Source organism: Plecotus auritus, assembly GCF_963455305.1.
Source record: "Plecotus auritus genome assembly, chromosome: 4".
Classification (NCBI taxonomy): Eukaryota; Metazoa; Chordata; class Mammalia; order Chiroptera; family Vespertilionidae; genus Plecotus; species Plecotus auritus.
The window spans coordinates 17177155-17196184 of record NC_137775.1 but is presented as its reverse complement, the minus strand read 5'-3'; the positions used below and the strand labels follow the sequence as shown (position 1 = coordinate 17196184).

At 40.3% G+C, this 19030-nt stretch overlaps 1 protein-coding gene across 3 annotated transcripts in view; it reads right to left on the bottom strand.

The window, feature by feature from the left end:
- Positions 1 to 1227: 1227 nt before the first annotated feature.
- Positions 1228 to 19030, bottom strand: part of NKAIN2 (sodium/potassium transporting ATPase interacting 2) — a gene marked incomplete at its 3' end in the record, with an annotated part of 821309 nt that continues 803506 nt past the window's right edge. For 2 of the 3 annotated variants that reach the window (XM_080663586.1, XM_080663588.1), the window contains 2 exons: positions 7842 to 7923; positions 1228 to 3735 (listed from right to left, as the gene is read on the bottom strand). In XM_080663586.1, the coding sequence (XP_080519712.1) occupies positions 3726 to 3735; positions 7842 to 7923 (92 nt within the window). Of the gene's footprint in view, positions 3736 to 7837; positions 7924 to 19030 lie in introns of those variants that run through there. The other variant, XM_080663587.1, reaches the window with a different exon arrangement.

Genomic DNA, 19030 nt, shown 5'->3' with positions numbered 1-19030 from the left:
TTACTGAAGGCATGCACTAATTAGTGTGGTTTTTTTTTTTTTTACTTTGAATTCAGAACATAGCTGGTAAGAGTCTTGCACTATTCAATTGATAACTCTTTTCTATTAACTTTTGTCTCTTTACCTTCCACTGAGATGTCCTGTGCATTGACCTCACAGTCATCCCCAGCTACTTCAATGAACCCACATCAACATGCTTTCACACTGGGAGCAAAAGTCAACACGGACTTGGTCTTTACGAGGCTCTCACCATGTGGCCGAGAAGTCCGGTACTGCAAGCTGACCTTTGGCTTCTTGGAATGCTACCTCAAAGCTTTCCTTGTTCGCGATCAATTTTGGTTCTTTGGCTTGTGGGGCTGGTTTGTGTCTGTGTGCAGAGAGCGAAAAGCCACACCCCACGAGCAGCCCCAGTCTGCCGCCTTCTGTCCCTTCAGTCCATACAGTGAACCTCAGCTGAAATTACGGTTGGGCAATCACCAATGCCAGGGGTGAATCTTTTTTTTTTTTTTTTAAATATATTTCATTGATTTTTTTACAGTGAGGAAGGGAGAGGGATAGCGAGTTAGAAACATCGATGAGAGAAACATTGATCAGCTGCCTCCTGCACACCTCTTACTGAGGATGTGCCCACAACCAAGGTACATGCCCTTGACAGGAATCGAACCTGGGACCTTTCAGTCCGCAGGCCGATGCTCTATCCACTGAGTCAAACCAGTTAGGGCCAGGGTTTCATCTTTTCTAACTGCTTACCCTACCCCAACATGCTTCACTATCGTTGCCATCAAAGACCATGCCATCAAATGGGCAATAAATGAGCTATTTAAGTTATTTTAAATTATTTGAGTATAGAAAAGTAAAACTCTACCTATGTTAAACAAGGGTTTTTAATATGGTGCCCTCACACCTCTGTCAGACAATAGCTTGATGCTAATTCTAAATTCCAGCTTGAAGTGGGGAAACAAGCTCTCCAAATGACAGCAAGTCTATTCCAGGCAGTCTTGTGAAAAAAACCCTTCGTGACAGGAGATAATGGAAGTACATGTTACCTTTATGACTGAGCTAAACTGGTGTCGTGACCTGGCATTTTCTCTTTCCTTTTGACACATCCCTGCACGGCATGCGACGGGCGTGGGCACCGCCTTCATGTCAGTTTCATGGGGGTTCCTGTCAGTGACATAATCACAGGCACTGTGAGAAGGCGCACGGCTCTCAGGGATGGCTCGGAAACGTGATTGTTTTTCCATTTATTTTTAAAATGCAAATTACACTAGTAAGTCAAAAAAATCACTCTGTTAAAAATACATTCAGAATTAATAAACGCAAAAAAGAAAGAGAAAAAAAAAGACACATCAGGTTTGTAACTCTTGCCTTCTGCATATTAGGTTTATAACAAAAGCTCAGCCTAGAAAAATAGCATTCTTCACCGGATCTTGAGGAGGATACAGCTGTACAACTTGGATGTTTTTCCAGATGTAATCACACTACTGTGCTCACTGCTCCCAGCAACGACCTGTCCACGGATTACGTTTAGTAGTCAACAACTGGTTTGGAAAATTTTGGTGGTGATGATAGTAGTGGTTAGGTGGTAAGTTGGCTGCAACTTAAAGCAGGAAGATGAGGGCTTCTCTGTGCATTTCAATTCTTATCCACATACATGTCCTGGAAGGTGGAATCTGATCACAGCATGAATGTACAGTGAAACCTCATTTTAATTGTCACATTAATAGTTACATTAGAGTAGTTTCTGGCATGTAGAGTATTTATATTTTAAGACTCAAAGGACAGTACATTGGTAAATATTTTTCTCATATATTAAACATGCATGTCACTATAAAATGATTAGGTGAGGTTTCACTGACATGTTTGTAATCATATGTTTTATTACATGTATATATGGATAAACATATACAAGCCACTGAGAAAATTCAAGCACAAGTGCTGGAACCCTTTTTTGTAGTTTATGTTTCAATAGCAACCTTTGTTCCTTTATCGTTTTCAAGTGTATATACGTGTGTATCATTGATATCCATGCAACACAGTAATGGGAATGGTTTATGTAGTTCCGGATGGGATAAGGTCCAAAGAAGGTTAACCCAATAACTGAAACTTCATAGAAACCAAGAGAAAAAGTTGCGTCATGCCAATGTATAATGTTTCAAGTCTGAATTTTGCTGCACTTAAGGATGGTATACTTGTTTAAAAAATTTGTTTTTAATGTCTCAGGTGGATCCAAGAAAAAACGTGACTCATCTGAGTTCCTGACAAGCCTGAGCTAATTATGTTTTCCACTAATGAAAACCAAATAATGCTTGAATATATAGAACAAAATTTCCTAGAAATTCAGAATATTTCATAAACACAGTGACCTACTATTAAGTTTCCAAAGGCATCTTGTTGCCAACTACGTTAACAGCACAGTTTTTCTGTCACAATAATACAGGAGGATTCAAATACACTCTACCACACAACGGATCCCCCAATCACCACAAAAAGGTCTCAAATATGTCACCAAGATAACTATTGCTGCCCCCCCACCCACCCCAAAAATAATCTCATACGCTGGAAGTTAGGAAAAAAAGTTCACCTACGTAGGGTCTTCAATTTGAATTAGATATAAAAGAGTAAACATAGCTAATACATATTCAGTTGGCCTCTGTTGATAGAAATCCACAGCTGTTTCTGTGTTAGCAAAAGACATTTGTAGATACTTATAAAAGCACCTAGAGTGCGATAAATAAGTGAGTCAGTGAGTTATGCCATTTCTGCTTCCAGTAGATTAAAGATGTTAGTAGATTATTAAGTCTCACTTTGCCCCCGCCCAACCCCATCAGAAGCCCATATTTAAGAATTATAAAGATGATGATTATTGTTGTTGTTGTTATTGGTACTTGTCTCTTTTTGGCTACTGTGGAGGCTCAATGGTAAAGCACTTTGCTGACAGCTGGCAGTTTTCGAACACAGACACACTGGAGCTGCTGGGCTATTCAGTCTTGTTTCTTGACATAAAACATACAGACTCGAACTCATTCAGAATTAATAGCAGTGTGTTAGCCTAAAGGAAGTGACTTGGGGATGTCTGCACTGAGATTCTCGGGCGCACAACTTAGGTGGGTTAAGGCAAGTATGTACGGGACAGCCTTTAGGGCAAGCAACCTGCCATTTCAGACTTTGGTTACCAGGTCATCATGGCATGTTTTGTTTGTTGGTGTCTGCAGTTTTGTTGCCTACGGAGCCTTGGTGCTATCAAGACGTCTGGAGTGCAGAAGACAGGACTCCCGAGCTACTGTGCCCTGATGACTTGACAGCTCCCAGAGGCCCACGGGCTGAGCGGCAGAGGAGTTAGTGACGGCCAGCAGAGGGCACCCACACGTCTCCTTTTGAACTTTCCAAAGGCCTGGGAGAAAGAAGCCTGCTTTCAGGAAATCCAAGCTGGACATGTCCTGCATGTTCGTCTGTTTCAGTTAGGAAGAGGAGGCCAAGGGGAACTGGTGTGTGTCTCAGTGTGTGTGTGTGTGTGTGTGTGTGTGTGTGTGTGTGTGTGTGTGTGTGAGAGTCCCGGTGTATGGGAGGCTTGGTGTTTGGTATGTGAGGCTTGGTGTTTGTTTTGTCAAAATGTATGTATATTTAAACTCAGTTGCTTCTTGCTCTTCATAAAATGCAGGAGGCCACTGCGAAACAAGTGTTTTTTGTAAGGTCCAGGAGCTGACATTATGAAGCCATATGTATTATTTCGACCTAAGAGAGAGAGAGAAGATGTTTTTTTAATCAAGGGGGAAAGCTCAGCACCTTTTCTCAACTCTCTAAGCACAAGAGCAAGTTAAAAAAAAAAAGACCCCAAGCCCAATTGTGCCTTAAATAGACACTTTGCCTCTCTTTTCCTTTTTTCTCAGTGAAATCTCCTGGATGGAGAGGCTGCTTATGGTAATTTAAAATCCATTTCTGGGGACAAATACAATGACGATGTATTGCTGTACAATTAGGCTGCCAGAAAGATGCGATGTTTTCAAATTGTGTCTAAGAGGCCAGGGGACTTCCTCACAGTTTGTACCGCAGGGAGCCCACACCCATCTCTGCTTCTTATGGCACGTAGGTCAGTGGTGGCCAGGCAGCCACATGTTAGAAAATTAACGTGTGGACACGGGAATGTTTCGGGGAAGAAACTTCATAGCTATTGTTGGTTTCAAAGAGGTTTACCAAACTATAAAAAAACAAATTAATGATAACCTTTCCTTTTTAGATGGCTTATAGAATGTAATCGGAAGAATTACAGGCCAAGAACATTTACTACAGATACCAAATAAAATCAAAAGAGGACTGCCTATTCATGGGCTACAGGAAGGGGTCCACGGCTGTGATGGAAGGCAGTTAGGCAGTGTTTCCAAAGCTCTGTCTCTGGAAATGAAGATTTGCCGGGGACCATGGGAGCCCCACAGCTAAAACGGCACATTGCTTTTAAGCATTTCCTTCCCTACGGAACACCTCTTACTTCCGTTGCCATGTAAGATTGTTAGGGTGCTTGAACTGGCCCATGACGTTAAATCACTCTTCCTTTACGAGACGTATTTATGGCCGGCTGACAGGAGAAGGTACCCCTGGAGGATAAAGGTATAGGAGATGCTCAGGTCTGTGCTGCTCAGCAGGGGGTGAGGTTTATGTGTGAATTGGTTTTGCTTTGTCATAGGATTTGAGTAGACAGTGGCTCTCTGGGGATTGATTTTTGAGGTCCACAAAGTTGAAAAAGCCCTTCTTCATTCAACACCGCCTCATGTGAAATCAAAAGGGGATCAAAGATACACAGAAAGTGGGGAGGGGTGCAGGCATGAATGCATGAATGGAAGCATGGCAGCTGAGTTAGTGTGAAGCAGCAGAAATACGTAAATTAAGAATCAGGGAATGTAATGCCAGAGCGGACTCCTGGTCTGGCTATGAATTTGGAAAGAACACCGAACTAAAAGGCCAGAAAGCTGGTTGCTAATTGGAGCAACACCTGACAAGTTGTGTGACCTTGTTTTCCTTCCACTTGACTCAGCTTCCTCAGGTGTAAAATGAAATCTCAGTATTTGAGGCCACTCAAATACCAAGTGGTGAGGGGAAGTTCTGTGGAAGGGATAGTAGTCATATTTTGTTGTTATATGTTGTTATATAGTTTAAATATTTCTAACTTCCTAAATTTGAATGCCATTAAACATTTAACTTATTTCATGAGCAGTGAGACTTGGAAGCTCTTATATAATTTTTACTATTCCCTGGAAGTAAAAAAGAAAACAATACTTTTATTATTTTTGGTTTAGTATTTAAAGTATTCTATTTAATAAAATCACAGGAATTTAATGCTGGATAAAAAAATTTGCAGAGTCCCCTCATGAAAGACATTAGAATTACAAATGCTTGATTTGAAATAATATACTTGATTATGTATAATTAGCATTCTTATGTTATTATTATAGCTGATCCTTACATAAGTGGTTATATCTAATTTATTGTAGCTTGATCACATTTATTGATCATTCCTATTGACCAACACAATGAAATGCTGTGTGCTAAAAATGTTATGTGCTATTGTCAGAGCAAGCAATTGCAAGCCTTGTAAATGTCCTGGTTTACTCCTAAGCACAAACATATTGTTACGTGTTACCCATATTGTTACATGTTACTTGGCTTGGTGTTATATGAGATACAGTGTTTACAGAGGAAATCCTTTGGGAATGAAATACTGTGTATATTGATTTGTGACTTGATAAAGTCTTTCCATGAGTAATACTGGGTTAGCATAAGCATTATTCCTACTACTAATAAATTATGTTTATTTAGTACTTATTATGTGACATGTCCTATACTTTATATGAGTTATTTCATATAAATTTAGAACTATTATATGACGTATTTATGCTATCGTCTCTATTTTTCAGGTGAGAAAACGTAGGTTTGGTGAGAATAAATAAAGTTGTTCAAATAAAGTTATATGTCCAAGGTCATAAGGAATTCTATTTCAGGCCACCTGACTTTAATAGGTCATCTTTATCACTATTCCTTACTACGTTGCCTTTATTTTTAAATAGAATCTTTATATAAGGCTATGATACAATATTGAGAAGAATGGTAAAATATTTAGAGGATTTATCATTTCATTTTTTTGTTAAGCTATCAAGCACTTTTGGAAGAATAGAAAGGGTATGTTATAAGTAGAAAATAACCGTAGTTGGCAAAAAAAAAAAAAAAATTAACAGAGAAAAAGGAAGTATATATTAAGATGTAATTTAATAGTGACATTTCAAACAGTGGAATTTGGAAAAAAAGATGTAGAGAACAGCATGGGCAACTGGAAAAATACATATTATATTTGCAAAAGGCAAAAGTTCTGGTTTGGCTGGAAAAAAAAAGTGGTTAAGGCTAGATATCAGACTATCCACGTCCTCAATAGATTATAAGCTTCGGGAGAATAGGGGTCAATTCTTATTCATCATTACATTTTCCCAGCATCTTCCAGCATCATCTGCATATAATTGGGACTTAAAAGTTATTAAGGGCTGAGGAGAAGAGATAATGTTTCAACAAAACCTTGCAGCCAGATTAGAGTAGATTTCCAGGTTTTGATAAGGAGCTTGGACTTTGCTGGTAGGTAGCAGGAAGTCATTGATAGTTTTTGGACTGGGGAGTGAAATGATCAGAGTGGTACTTTAGGAAGGTCAATTTAGAGGCCACAAGAATGATGGGGTAGAGGTTCTAAAATAAGAGAATGGAAAACTTAAGGCAGTGTTGTGGGGATATAAAAGTGAGAATATGTGAAGTACTGTTTACAGAAGGAATGCTTTGAATGACACATAGTATTGCCTGATATTTGAATTGATAGAGGCTTTTCTATGAGTGGTGTTACCAGGTGCTTCCAGGAAACCACAAAGAGAAATGGAGGCATGCTGCAGAGATCATTCCCCTTTTAAAAAGAAGCCGAAAAGGTTTGCATACAGATTAATTTCTCTGGAGAAATACCCCCAAAACCCATTTGGTATCCTACACACTGACGGTATTAAAAGGTAAAATGATTCAATGGTGGAGGACAGCGACAACAAACACATATCTTCAAAGAGAGAAGCTCACATGTCAAAATGAATTGGAATCTTACTTTCTATTTTGATCTTCTCCTGCAATTCAGCATTTCACTTGATGCTGATATATAGAATTTGTTATCAGTTGTTATCCAAGGGAATTTGCCTAAACACAGACATAAAAATCAGGCTCTAATCGTATATCTGCTCTCTGGAGTGCTAGAGTTAAGGGTCTGATAAGTTTCAGTGTTAATAGTCTGGCTTCATTTTCACTTTTCAAATCACAAAAATGATAAAGTATTGCTCAGTTTTTGATTTTTTAACACTATATCTAACTAGAGTGATAACTTAACACTTACTATCTAAATGGGGGTGCTGGTAATAATTATACCAGCACAACCAGGACAACCTGTATAAATCTAGACTATCCTGGGAAAACCAAAACATATGGTTTATATATAGTCACATATAACTACCTACAATGTTATATGATTTTAAATATATACAACTTTTGGGTAATTCAAAAATTAGTATATGATTAGAGGTTTTTTATAGCCATGTAGTTGATACTTATATAAGACTTAAGGTAACTTTAGATGTGGCATTTCTAAGTTAAATTTAAAAATAATTATGAAGAAAATGGTATCAGAATTATCCCAGTCAAAATGAGATGAATAGGAGAGAAATACTAAAGTATATAACTGAAGGAAAGTTGCATGCCATCTATTTTGTGCCACAGAATTTTACTTCACCATCTTTTGGTTCCCCAGATGAAAACCTCCCAAGTGAAGTACTTACATGTACATAGGCTGGAGTTGTAAATGAGATGTCTTCTGAGGCCCTTGGTAGCCATAAGAATCAAAGCCACCTATGAAATCAACTGAAAAGGGACAATTGCCTGCATTAATTAACTTTTCAGAAGAGATCAACATTCATGATCAAGGTCTCACCAGGTTCCTCAAATAAACCTTTTAATAATCTAGTAAATTGAAAGTGACTAATTGCGGAGAAAAAAAAAGATAGTTCCCTTAAGGAAGTGATTCCCACCTCACCTGTGAGATTCTATTATCGCTTTACAAGAATCTATTCACTTGGAAGAACTTATGTACTCTTCTCAAGCTACCAAGATCTAATTGTCGTAACAAAACTCACTTGCATATTAAACATTCTATATGAGCCATGGCTGTGCAGCCTATTGGTTAGAGCAGTGGTCGGCAAACCGCGGCTCGCGAGCCACATGCGGCTCGCGAGCCGCGGTTTGCCACTCTGTTGACTAATGAGTTTGCTGACCACTGGGTTAGAGCATTGTCCTGATACACCAAGGTTGTGGGTTCGATCTCCAGTCAGGGCACAAACAAGAAGCAACCAATGAATGCACAAATAAGTGGAACAACAAATCTCTCTCCTCTCTTCTCTCTCCCTCTCTCTCTTTCTCTCTCAAGTCAATACAAAATTTTAAAGATGCTATATGCCTTTTTGTAGAGATTATCTGCAACACATTACACATGTAAAAAATAATGATGGCTCAAGTGCATGTACCTATCAGCAATTGCGTCATAATAATAACGCTGTATACTGTGGTTGTCAAGTATAAGGCTCTATGTTGGAGCTCATGAAAATGAACTTAACATGGCTGTCCCTAGCATCATGTGCTTTATAATCTGAAACAGAAAATCACAAATAAAGATGAGGATCAATGTTTAACCAAACATTTAAATGCAACACATACCTAGATATTTACGGTAAGGTATAATAAAATATAACAAGAGTTATTGCAGTAGATTATATTTTCCAAAATGCCAAAAGCGATACCTCCTATTCCATATGTGCTTACAATGTGATCTTGACACACCTCCCATCCAGTGGTTTGGGGCTATGCCCCTTCCTCTGGAAGCTGGGTAGACCTTTGTGGCTGCTTTGACCAATAGAGTATGCTACGAGTGACACTATGTGACGCCCAAGGCTAGATCATAAAAATGCCATACACTTCCCTCTTGCTCTTTTAGGATGCTCTCTCTTAGAACACAGTCACCATGTTCAAACTAGGAAATCCAAACTAGCCCACATAGAGAGATGGATGGAGAACCCAGGGATATGCATTTTGGCTGCGAAGCTAGCTGAGGTCCCAGCCAGTATCAACACCCAGACATGTGAGGAACAAATGCCTCCAAGTGATTGCAGCCCCCAGCGGTTGTGTCAGCCCAGTCTTGAAGTCTTCCCAGCTAAGATCCCTCACCTTCCAAACCTGAGACAGGCCATCCTCAGTGTGCTCTGTCTGAATTCTGACCCCATGGAATCCATGAGCATAATAAATGATTGTTTTACACACTACGTTTTGGCAGCAATGGTAACTGGAACCATAAATACTAAGAGTATTGTGGAAAAGTTTTTTTTTTCTCTTTTCCATTCCTGGCTGAAGAAGTTGTGTGGTGGGAATAAAAGATGAAAACAACCAAAAGGATGACAAGATAGATGATAGGAAGGAGAAAGAAAGGGAAATACAGGCTGAATTAGGATGCCCTAGGATATTCATACTTCTTCTAGTATCTTATTCTATTGGCTTAGTTTTAACTAATTTTGGTTCTCTTTATAATGTCTTGAGTGTTACGGGTAGAAAGTGGAACAAGGCATGAAGTAATATAAAATCTATGATGTCTATTTGTCTGTTTAGTGGGGAAATCATTTTTTAAATTAGATTTTATTTTTTAGAGCAGTTTTAGGTTTATAGCAAAATTGAGCAGAAAGTACAGAGTTCATATATACTTCCTGTCCCCACAGATGTACAACCTCCCCAGAGTGGTACATTTGTTACAATTGATGAAGCTACATTGACCCGTCATTGCCACCCAGAGTCCAGAGTTTACATTGGGGTTCACTCTTGGTGTTTTATATCTATGGGTTTTGACAAATGTATAATGATATGTATCATACAGAACAGTTTTACTGCCCTAGAGATCCTCTGTGCTTTGCCTTCTTATCTCTGCCTCTCCCCTAGTCTCTAGCAACCACTGATTTTTTTTAAAATTTAAATTCTTTATTGTTTAAAGTATTAATGTCTCCTTTTTTCCCCATTGACCTCTCCCTGGCCTCTCCCACCTCCCAGCACATGCCCTCACCCCTCTACTGTCTGTGTCCATTGGTTATGCATATAAGCATGCATACAAGTCCTTTGGTTGATCTCTTACCACCCCTCCCCACCCCTGCCCCCACCTTCCCTCTGAGGTTTGACAGTTGGATGTTTTTGTGTCTCTGGATCTATTTTTGTTCATCAGTTTATGTTGGTTATTATATTCCACAAATGAGTGAGATCATGTGCAACCACTGATCTTTTAACTGTCTATTGTCTTATAGAATGTCATGTAATTGGACTCATACAGTGTGTATCCATTTCCGACTGGCTTCTTTCACTTAGTAATATGCATTTAAAGTGCCTCCATGTCTTTTTATGGTTTATATATAATTTCTTATTGTGACTTTTTTTTAAGGCAGAATTTCCCTTCTCATCAAAATTAAAATAGTACAATGAAAAAAACAGAGACCCTGATGTTGGAAGGATCACGGTTCAAATACTGCTTTGACCATTTGCCAGCTGTGTGACCTTAGACAAATCACTTAACAGCTTTTAAAAGTAGGAATTACAATAATTACTTCATACAATTAGCTTGAGGATACAATAAGATAAGGAATATACAGTGCTGGGTGAGACATATGGTTTGGAAAAAGAAAATTAAAAGCCCCTGAAAAAAATCAGGACTCATTCTAAGCCTACACAGTGTAGGGGAAAGAAAGACAGAAATTATTTAATTTGGGACAACTATGGAGCTATACCAAGTATTTTATAGAAGATGAGAGAAAAGAGAATGAACATCTTTTGTTTTCTGAATTGCCCACATTTGTACATTAGCTAATATAAGCAGAACCCGAAGAGCTAAATAACAATTTAATGGCAACTATATTTAAAGTTTGTATTTTGAGAAATTATTGTCTATGCCTGGGGATTTGCTGCAGATGGAGCCCAAATTCTCTTTCATTTGGGTTCACTGTTGTGAACACTAAGGCTTTACTTGAGCAATAGTTTGTTGAGAGATTTTCACAGAATTAAAGTTTCCATTTTCAGAGGTTCCTTTTCAGTAGGATGGTCCTCACCCAGGAGAATAGAGTGGATTAGAGTAGCTCAAGATCAGGGTAGACGTAAACAGTAGCATCTCCTCCACTGGTATTGAGATCCAAGTCAAGCTTAGGTTAATGTGTTATTATTTTTAAATATTTCCTTAGGTCCCCTCTCCTCCCCTCAGGATTTCAGATGAATGGCAGAAAAAGGCAGATGGTAATTATCAGCCAAAGACCATGGTGTAAACCAAGGGATAACCTGAAGAATCCAAGATAAATCTTCAAGTCCAGTGGATAGAATCTTGATCCAAAATGGGAGACAAAGCTTGAGTCCAGAGTGATGTACCTTCCTAAGACATGAGAAAAGGCCACTGGGAAAATGAGATATATCTAGCATGCTTTGCAAATGGAGCTTGAGTTGTCTGGGGCTTACTCTTATCAGCCATGAAGAGAAAAGAAGATTTGAATGTAACCAGGACGGGTTTTTACCATTTCATTCATTGGGTAGGTGGATGGGGGTGTCAAATTTAAACCAGAATTAAAGGGCGTATTTTCTGTACTTTATTTTACATACATGCCTGTGTTCACAGACAATGGAATGAGGTAAGGTCATTTTCCACATGCATTCATTCTGAGTAATTGTATCGATGTCTTCCTAAATATCTGAGGGAGACGAATAGGAATAAATGGGATCTAAGTGACCCACTGCCATTAATCTTTTAATGGTCAGAGTCCTCTATTGGTTGTAGATGTTTACCTTTGTTATTTATTCTCCAGTATCTTTTATCTGTTTTTTATAGAAAATTTACTCCTTCATCTTCTTCCAAACTCCAATCTAATATTCTCAGAATATTCTGATGTGAAGCATGATCAAAACAAAAACCCACCTGTGCTGGATTTGCCAGTGATAGTTACAAATAAATTTTGATTTTCTGTGATGTACCTTTAAGAGGTGATACAGCAAGCATCTTTCAAGGTTTATTCATCTCCTTTGTGTCTGATAACTTGTGCAGACATCATATAAACATTTAAGCAGTCCTTCCATCCAGAAATTATTTATATTCTCAGTCCCATCTTGTATACCTCTGATTACAGCAATGTTTTTCAAAGTAAGGAGAGATGTTTTTCTTATAGCCACTTGGTATATTGTCTCTGCTATTTTAATGCTTATTATAAAATGTGAAAGACAGAGGAATTATGGAAGGCCTGAATTAGAATTAGGAGGACCAGAAAAAAAATATGACAATGAGTACAAGATAAATGGAGAAAGGGGTAGAAAACCTAGGACATGCCAAGGTTTTGAATATGAGGAAGGGAAGCAAAAGGCAAGATTCAAAGTTGATTCTTAGAAATTAGTTGGATAGAAGAATGTTGCTGGCTTTACCAGAAAAAAAAAAAAAAAAGAATGTCAGGAATAAGTTGGTGTTTGGCTTAATTTGGAAATGTAGTATTTAATTTACAAGTGGCACATATAAATGGCAAGGAACAGGAAATGCTTGGAAAAAGGGAAATGTAACTGAAATTGGTGCAAAGAAAATTGGGAACTTGCTGTCATTTAAAAATTTTTTTTCAATTATAGATGACATTCAATATTTTATATTAGTTTCAGGTGACTCCTTGCCCCCCCCCCCCCAATAAATCATGAATTTGTTTCTCCTCATTGGGCTTTATTTTGATTCATCACAATATATCTTTACCTGACAAGTAGTAAATGTAGTTGTTTATTTGTTGATTCCTCCACTATAATGTAACTGCATAAGATGGACAGTTTACTACTGTTTCCTACAGCCCCAGGCCCCAGAACATAGATTGGCTCATGGAAGACCCTTGTATGCATTTACTAAATGAACTGTCAAAAAAAAAAAAAAAAAAAAGAGGCAATCAATTTGAGTATGGAAGATTAGAGTATGGAAGATGCTGATAAAATTTCTAAGTGGGATTTGACTGAGTGCTTTTACCCTTTCCTCCATAAGGCCTTGAACGATAATAAAGAAACGACCTTTGATGGGAGATCTAGAATGTGAGTTGATGCCCGGGTTCTATGAGATTAAAGAAACTTTTTGAATACCAACAGGGAGAAGCCACCACTGCAGTCTCTTTGGCCTAGAGGAGCCGAAGGGCAGAGGGGAGGATATCTTTTAGCATCAAAATGACTAGGGTGAGAGAGTCATCCTATATAATAAAAGGCTAATGTGCAAATAGACCCAACGGCGGAATGACCGGTTGCTATGATGTGCACTGACCACCAGAAGGCAGACGCTCAATGCAGGAGCTGCCCCCTGGTGGTCAGTGCGCTCCCACAGGGGGAGCGCTGCTCAGCCAGAAGCCAGGCTCACGCAGTGGCGGTGGCAGGAGCCTCTCCCGCCTCCGAGGCAGCGCTAAGGATGTCTGACTGATGGCTTAGTCCCGCTTCCCACTGAGGGCTCCTGCCGGGCTGAGGGGACTCCCACCCCCCACCCCCTGCCCCGGAGTGCAAGAATTTTGTGCACCTGGCCTCTAGTTCATTAATAAATGCTATCAAGTGTTGCATATGTTGAGAATTCATAGAAAAAACACAGTTTTCTTTCTGGCCAGTTTATAGCATCCAAAACAGAGGTATACAACTGGGTAGAAGGTGATACAGTAAGCTTGCACTTGCTTAATCTTTGTCTCTTTGGAGGAATTTGCCTTGGGTCCAATGAAAACAATTTCAGGATTGTTATCGTTTTCTTTGCAGTCACTACAGAGTTTTCTTTATGCCTTAGCTTTCCTATCTGCAGTATGGGTGTGTTTATGTTAGACCTATGGCGGCATAGGGAGGTCCAATTATTTTGTATTAGTAAAGTGCCATATCATTTTAATAACTATGATTTAATAGCATTAACAATAGCAGATGTTAGAAATTATCTAGTAAAAGAAAAATGCTCTTTGAAAAAATATTCTCTGCTAAAATATATTCCCTGTTGTGAGTTTCCCTTTTATTGAAACCCTTTAGTGATGAACACTGAGTTCAGGAAGCCTAAAACTGCCTTTTTAAATACATGTCGGAGGTGCGGTATTGTACTATAAAATTGTACCTTGGTTATTAACGAGAAAGCCCCTAGTCAGCATTCTCCCTGCGGACACAGAGCTGGAAAAGACCATGAAGGGAACATTTGAAAGGCAGTTCACACACAGCTACGCCTAAATATTTACAAGAACCCACTGGAAGACATTAAAGGATTTGTGTGGGCCCATGAAAATAGAGTGCATATCCCTTATCTCTGCAGGTAAGGATTTCAAGGGTATTTCTCCCCAGTGGCACAGAAGGAATTTAGAACACAACCAAGCACAGGCCCAAGAGAAGAGCCTCTCTCCCACGTAGACTTACTTGGTGGCACCAACACAGCTCACTGTGTGAGCTTGAGGCGCTCGCTCTGGGCTAACATCCCTGAGTGGGATCTGAGCATTGTTTTTTCTGTTTAGGAAAACACAACCCTTTTGGGGGATGGGGTGCATTATCCAGTGACTGCCGGAAAGATCACTATAGTGTGATGCTATGGTGAAGCCGCAGTGAATGAAATGAGACTTCTTCCCTACATCACTACAGATGCTTCACTCCCTGACCTGTTCCTCGGGGTCTTAGGGTCTTATTTTGCACGTTTCTCTCCTGGTTGTATCAGAATCAGATCTTCAGTATTTTAAACTCGGAAACACATTCACATATGCTAAAAAAGGAAAGTGAAAAGCAATCCCTACAATGGTGTCATAATAAATAAAACATTTCTTTAATGAGAAGTAGTGTGAGTAATCACTTTAAGCTTTAGGTTCTAAAAACTTACAAGAATGAAATACAAGTTATAAACTGTTTTGTGTGTTTGCTCTTGTCTCTTTCTGCCAGTTCTCAGGGAGGGCAGCACCGTAGGTGAGACACATGCTGGCTTTCTACTGAGACCGGGATCTTGTATCGAACAGTCTTCTAATAATAAAAGCCACTGCCTGCACACATCACAGGGAAGCTGTGAAGTAGCGTAAAGACTGAGGGCTTTGGAGTCGAAGACTTGGGCTTAGCTTGTGCCTTCACTTCTTATCAGCATCTTACATAAGAAAATGGCATATATCTGAGTTTCCATATTCCAAATATTTTTGGCAATCACTTTGTATATTTTTCTCAGGACACAGAGAGGCTGGGACCAGCCTGGTCTGTGGTCTGTGAGTCTTAGGCCCGAATGCAGGGACAGGAACGATCCAATGGAGTGAGCGAGAATAAAGACACGGAGAGCTCAGCCTCCTGGTTGAGGAGGAGGACATGAGGCCAATGCTCGGTGCAAGGATTCTTTAGAGAGGAAAAGCTTAACTACTCCTCTTGGGTCGGGGCAGGGCTGCAGGGGACGAAAGGATAATTGCTGGTTTGGAGTGTTGTTGAGGTTCCTGAGGAAAGCGAGGAGGTTTTGTTTGATAGCATCGCTTTCCTCAGGTTTTGGTCTCAGGCTTCAGGGCTTGGAGAGGTTTGGAACGGGTCCTGCGGCGAGTCAATGGAAGGAGTGAAGGCGCTGTCAGCAGCAGGGGAGTGAAAGCAGGCTTGGGCAGGAGAGAGCATCCAGCCATGTTCGTTGCTTTCTCCGGCAATGTGCAGCCACCCAGGACTGGGAGTGGAGAAACTGAGTCTGAGCCTCATCAGGCATGGATGTAGGAAGGAAGGAAGGTTAAGGGTTCCAGTGGAGGGAGGCCCCTAAATAAAGATTTAATACGTTTCTCCAGGAGAGAGGCAAGAGAACAAGGCGGGAGAAAAGATAGGGCTTCACAGCCAGGCAGATAATTTTAATATTGGCGATGTTGAAGAACCCTTCGTTCTCCCTAAGGAAGATGATCCAACTTAGCCTCCCTGAGGAAGGAAGTCAAGGGGGTCGATGAAGTGAGCAGTGATGAGTCAGAAAAGGATGCATCCAGATACCTTCAGGACTTCCGGTAGATGTGGAGAAGCGTGCAGAACATGATGCAATAACTAAACATCTTAAAGGTGCCTGGGCCTGCTTTGTGCCATGTGGTTTGGATAGGTTAGGTTCACCAGTGTTTTGTTCCCCCCTGTTAGCATTGGTTTCAATTAAACATGACACGCCTTTCCGTTGAAATTGAGAGCAGTTATTACTAGCTACAGGTGAGCTAGTTAGACATGATTGGGTATGTTTCTCAGCTGACCTCCAGAATATATTTAGAATGCACGGCCCATTTAGACGCGGTGGCTTTAATTGGGGGTGGGCACATTAATGTATGCATATTACGGCAGTAAAAAACAAAGCATGCATGCTATAATAACCCAATAGAGACATACTCTTGCCTTGCATTTTTTGCTAACATAATCTGTGCATCATTTTGCTGCCTCCAGAAAGGAAACTCACAAAGCTCCTGAGCCTAAATGGATCATCTTTTTCTTAGAACAACTGCTGCATTTTCAGGAAAGAGAATGTCCAGCCGGTGCTCTGACCTTTTTATGGATAGTTGGGAAAGTTGAAACTAGATTTGCTATATCGAGCTCATTAAAAACACTTGAGATTTCTCCTGTGTGAATTATGGCATATATTTGGCCAATATAGATAAAAAAATGTAGTCCTCTTTAAAAAAGGCACATCTATTTTTGCTAATTGTACCTAGCCCTCTGATTTATCTTCTAGGTTTCAGTTGAAATGTTGCTTCCTCAGGGAGTCATTTCTAGTCTCCTTAATTGGGCCAGGTGCCCCTGGATACATTCCCACTGCACCCCCTACTCTCCTTGTCTGATGGCTCCTTACACTTCAGTGTAATATCTCGTGTGAACCGTGTGCTGGACCGTAAGCACCATGAAGGCAAAGACAGTGTCTGTTTGGTTCCTGCCTCATCCCTAGTAGACTAACCCCAGCCTGCCACAGGGTGGTTCTCGAGAAGCATGTGTTGAAAGAACCTACCTCAGGTATCCCAGCAAAGTGATGTGGAAAATATAATTAGAATCAAGAAACTTAACTTCTGCTCCCAGTTCTGCCTCTAAATGACTATTTGACTTGGAGCAAGTGTTTGCGCACTCCTTTCCTCTAAAATTAGAGGATTAAAGTAGGTGATCGCTAATGTTGTTCATAGCTCTATGGTTCTGCACAATTCCATGTTGCTGGGCTTGGTTTACATGCCGGTGATACCAATAAAATATTTACAAAGAGCAAATCTGCAAAGGCACAGTGAGCAGGGAAATTAGTACAGGAGGATTAATTCCCTCTGGCTATTGCTACTATTATGCATTGATTTTTCTAGTCAAGTTCCCAGGGAGATGGGCTGCTGAATAGGGTATATACATATATATACCTATGGCATTTGAAACCCGAGGCATGACAATTCCCAACTGGAAAACAGAGTGATGGAAAGGTGGGGCCTGGGAGAGGGGAATAAGATTGACAGGTCTGCAGCCAATAGAAATATTGTTGCCCCATTCAGTTAATTTCAGTGATGTAGGTGTATGGACGTGTGACTATGGGCTTCCTCTTGCCTCTCTGCTCTTGGGAATTCCTTCAACATCAACTTCATTAGTTACAAAAGCAGCAATCCATATCCAATTTTCTTTTTGTGTCAGGACTGTTCATGTATAAACTAAGCTCCTTTGTTGGAAACACTTGCAATTAATCCCATAAACCAACAAACCCAAAAATGCAAATTTTGCACTGCCCGCCCCAGCCAACCCTGCTGACTCTGAGCCCTGACCACCATCTTTTATTACACAGAAATGAATTGAAATTCCCACTTAGGGCCTAACCTAATTTCAAGTGATAATAGGCACAGGTTCCCAGAAGCACTCTATGCCTCTTGATAGTAACATCCTAATTTCCTTTTCTGGTAAATGTTTTAAATAAGATGTCAGCACCAAAGGAAATTAACCTTTAAATTAATTGTAATTATAAAATGCCATCGCTGATTTTTGTCTTCAGCCTAATTACTTTCTATTATTTAAACAAACCTCACCTCCTGCGAGCTTCTAGTTTGTTTCTCGTTCACTCCCTGCGACAGAAGGCCACCCAGTCCTGGCCGAGGCCTCCCCAGCTGCCTCTTCGCTGCTGGAACAGCCCCGTTTACATGTCACACAGGATTGAGGGTTTCCCTTACACTCGCCTACCCACAAGGCGCTCTCTCAGTGCTACGTTCACATTTCAGTTCTGCAAACCTGGTGGTCCTCCTTAGAGATGCAGTACTTAGCTCCCCTGCTGTTAAAAAGGAAAGAGCGAAGCCCAGCCTCCTGTTGCCATTAGCTGCCTCTTCCAGAAGGAAAGCACAGCTGGGCATAACGAAGTGGGCACCCTCGCCAGCATCATTCACTATCACAAGATGAACTTCTAAAGTGTGGTCTCCTTCCCCAGCCCCAGGGCTTTCAGAGTTCTGCTTCCTGTGCCAGCACGCAGTCTGTTCTGGTTCTCACTTGTTCTTTCGAGAGGGGCTGGAGGGACACAGCAACTTTGTTTTTCGAGCATGTAGATCTACACCTGGTGCTAAAAACATCCTATTTTTTCTGCCACTCAGCTGCTTTCTTTCTCATGTCGTTATCAATGCGAGCTTCAAGAGATGGTGAGGAAACAGATACAGAACCCCCATTACAGGTGGGCTGGGCATTGCAAAATGGGAAGAAGAAGCAGAATGATCAGAACATCAGAACGGAAGATTTTTCATGGAATCATTTCTGTAAATGTCACCACTTCTTCCGTTCACATGCTCTGGCTTTCTTTTCTATCGAGGCTGATTATAACACTTGGATATGATTTCTCTACTGGATGACATGAGTGTTCTAAATGAAATGCCTCCTCTATTACCTCCTCCCCAGTGAAAGGCCTTCCTCAGCTAGTCTGAATATTGTCAACATTGATTCTTTATAAACAAAGGCCCCAACATTGATTCTGCAGAAACAAGGG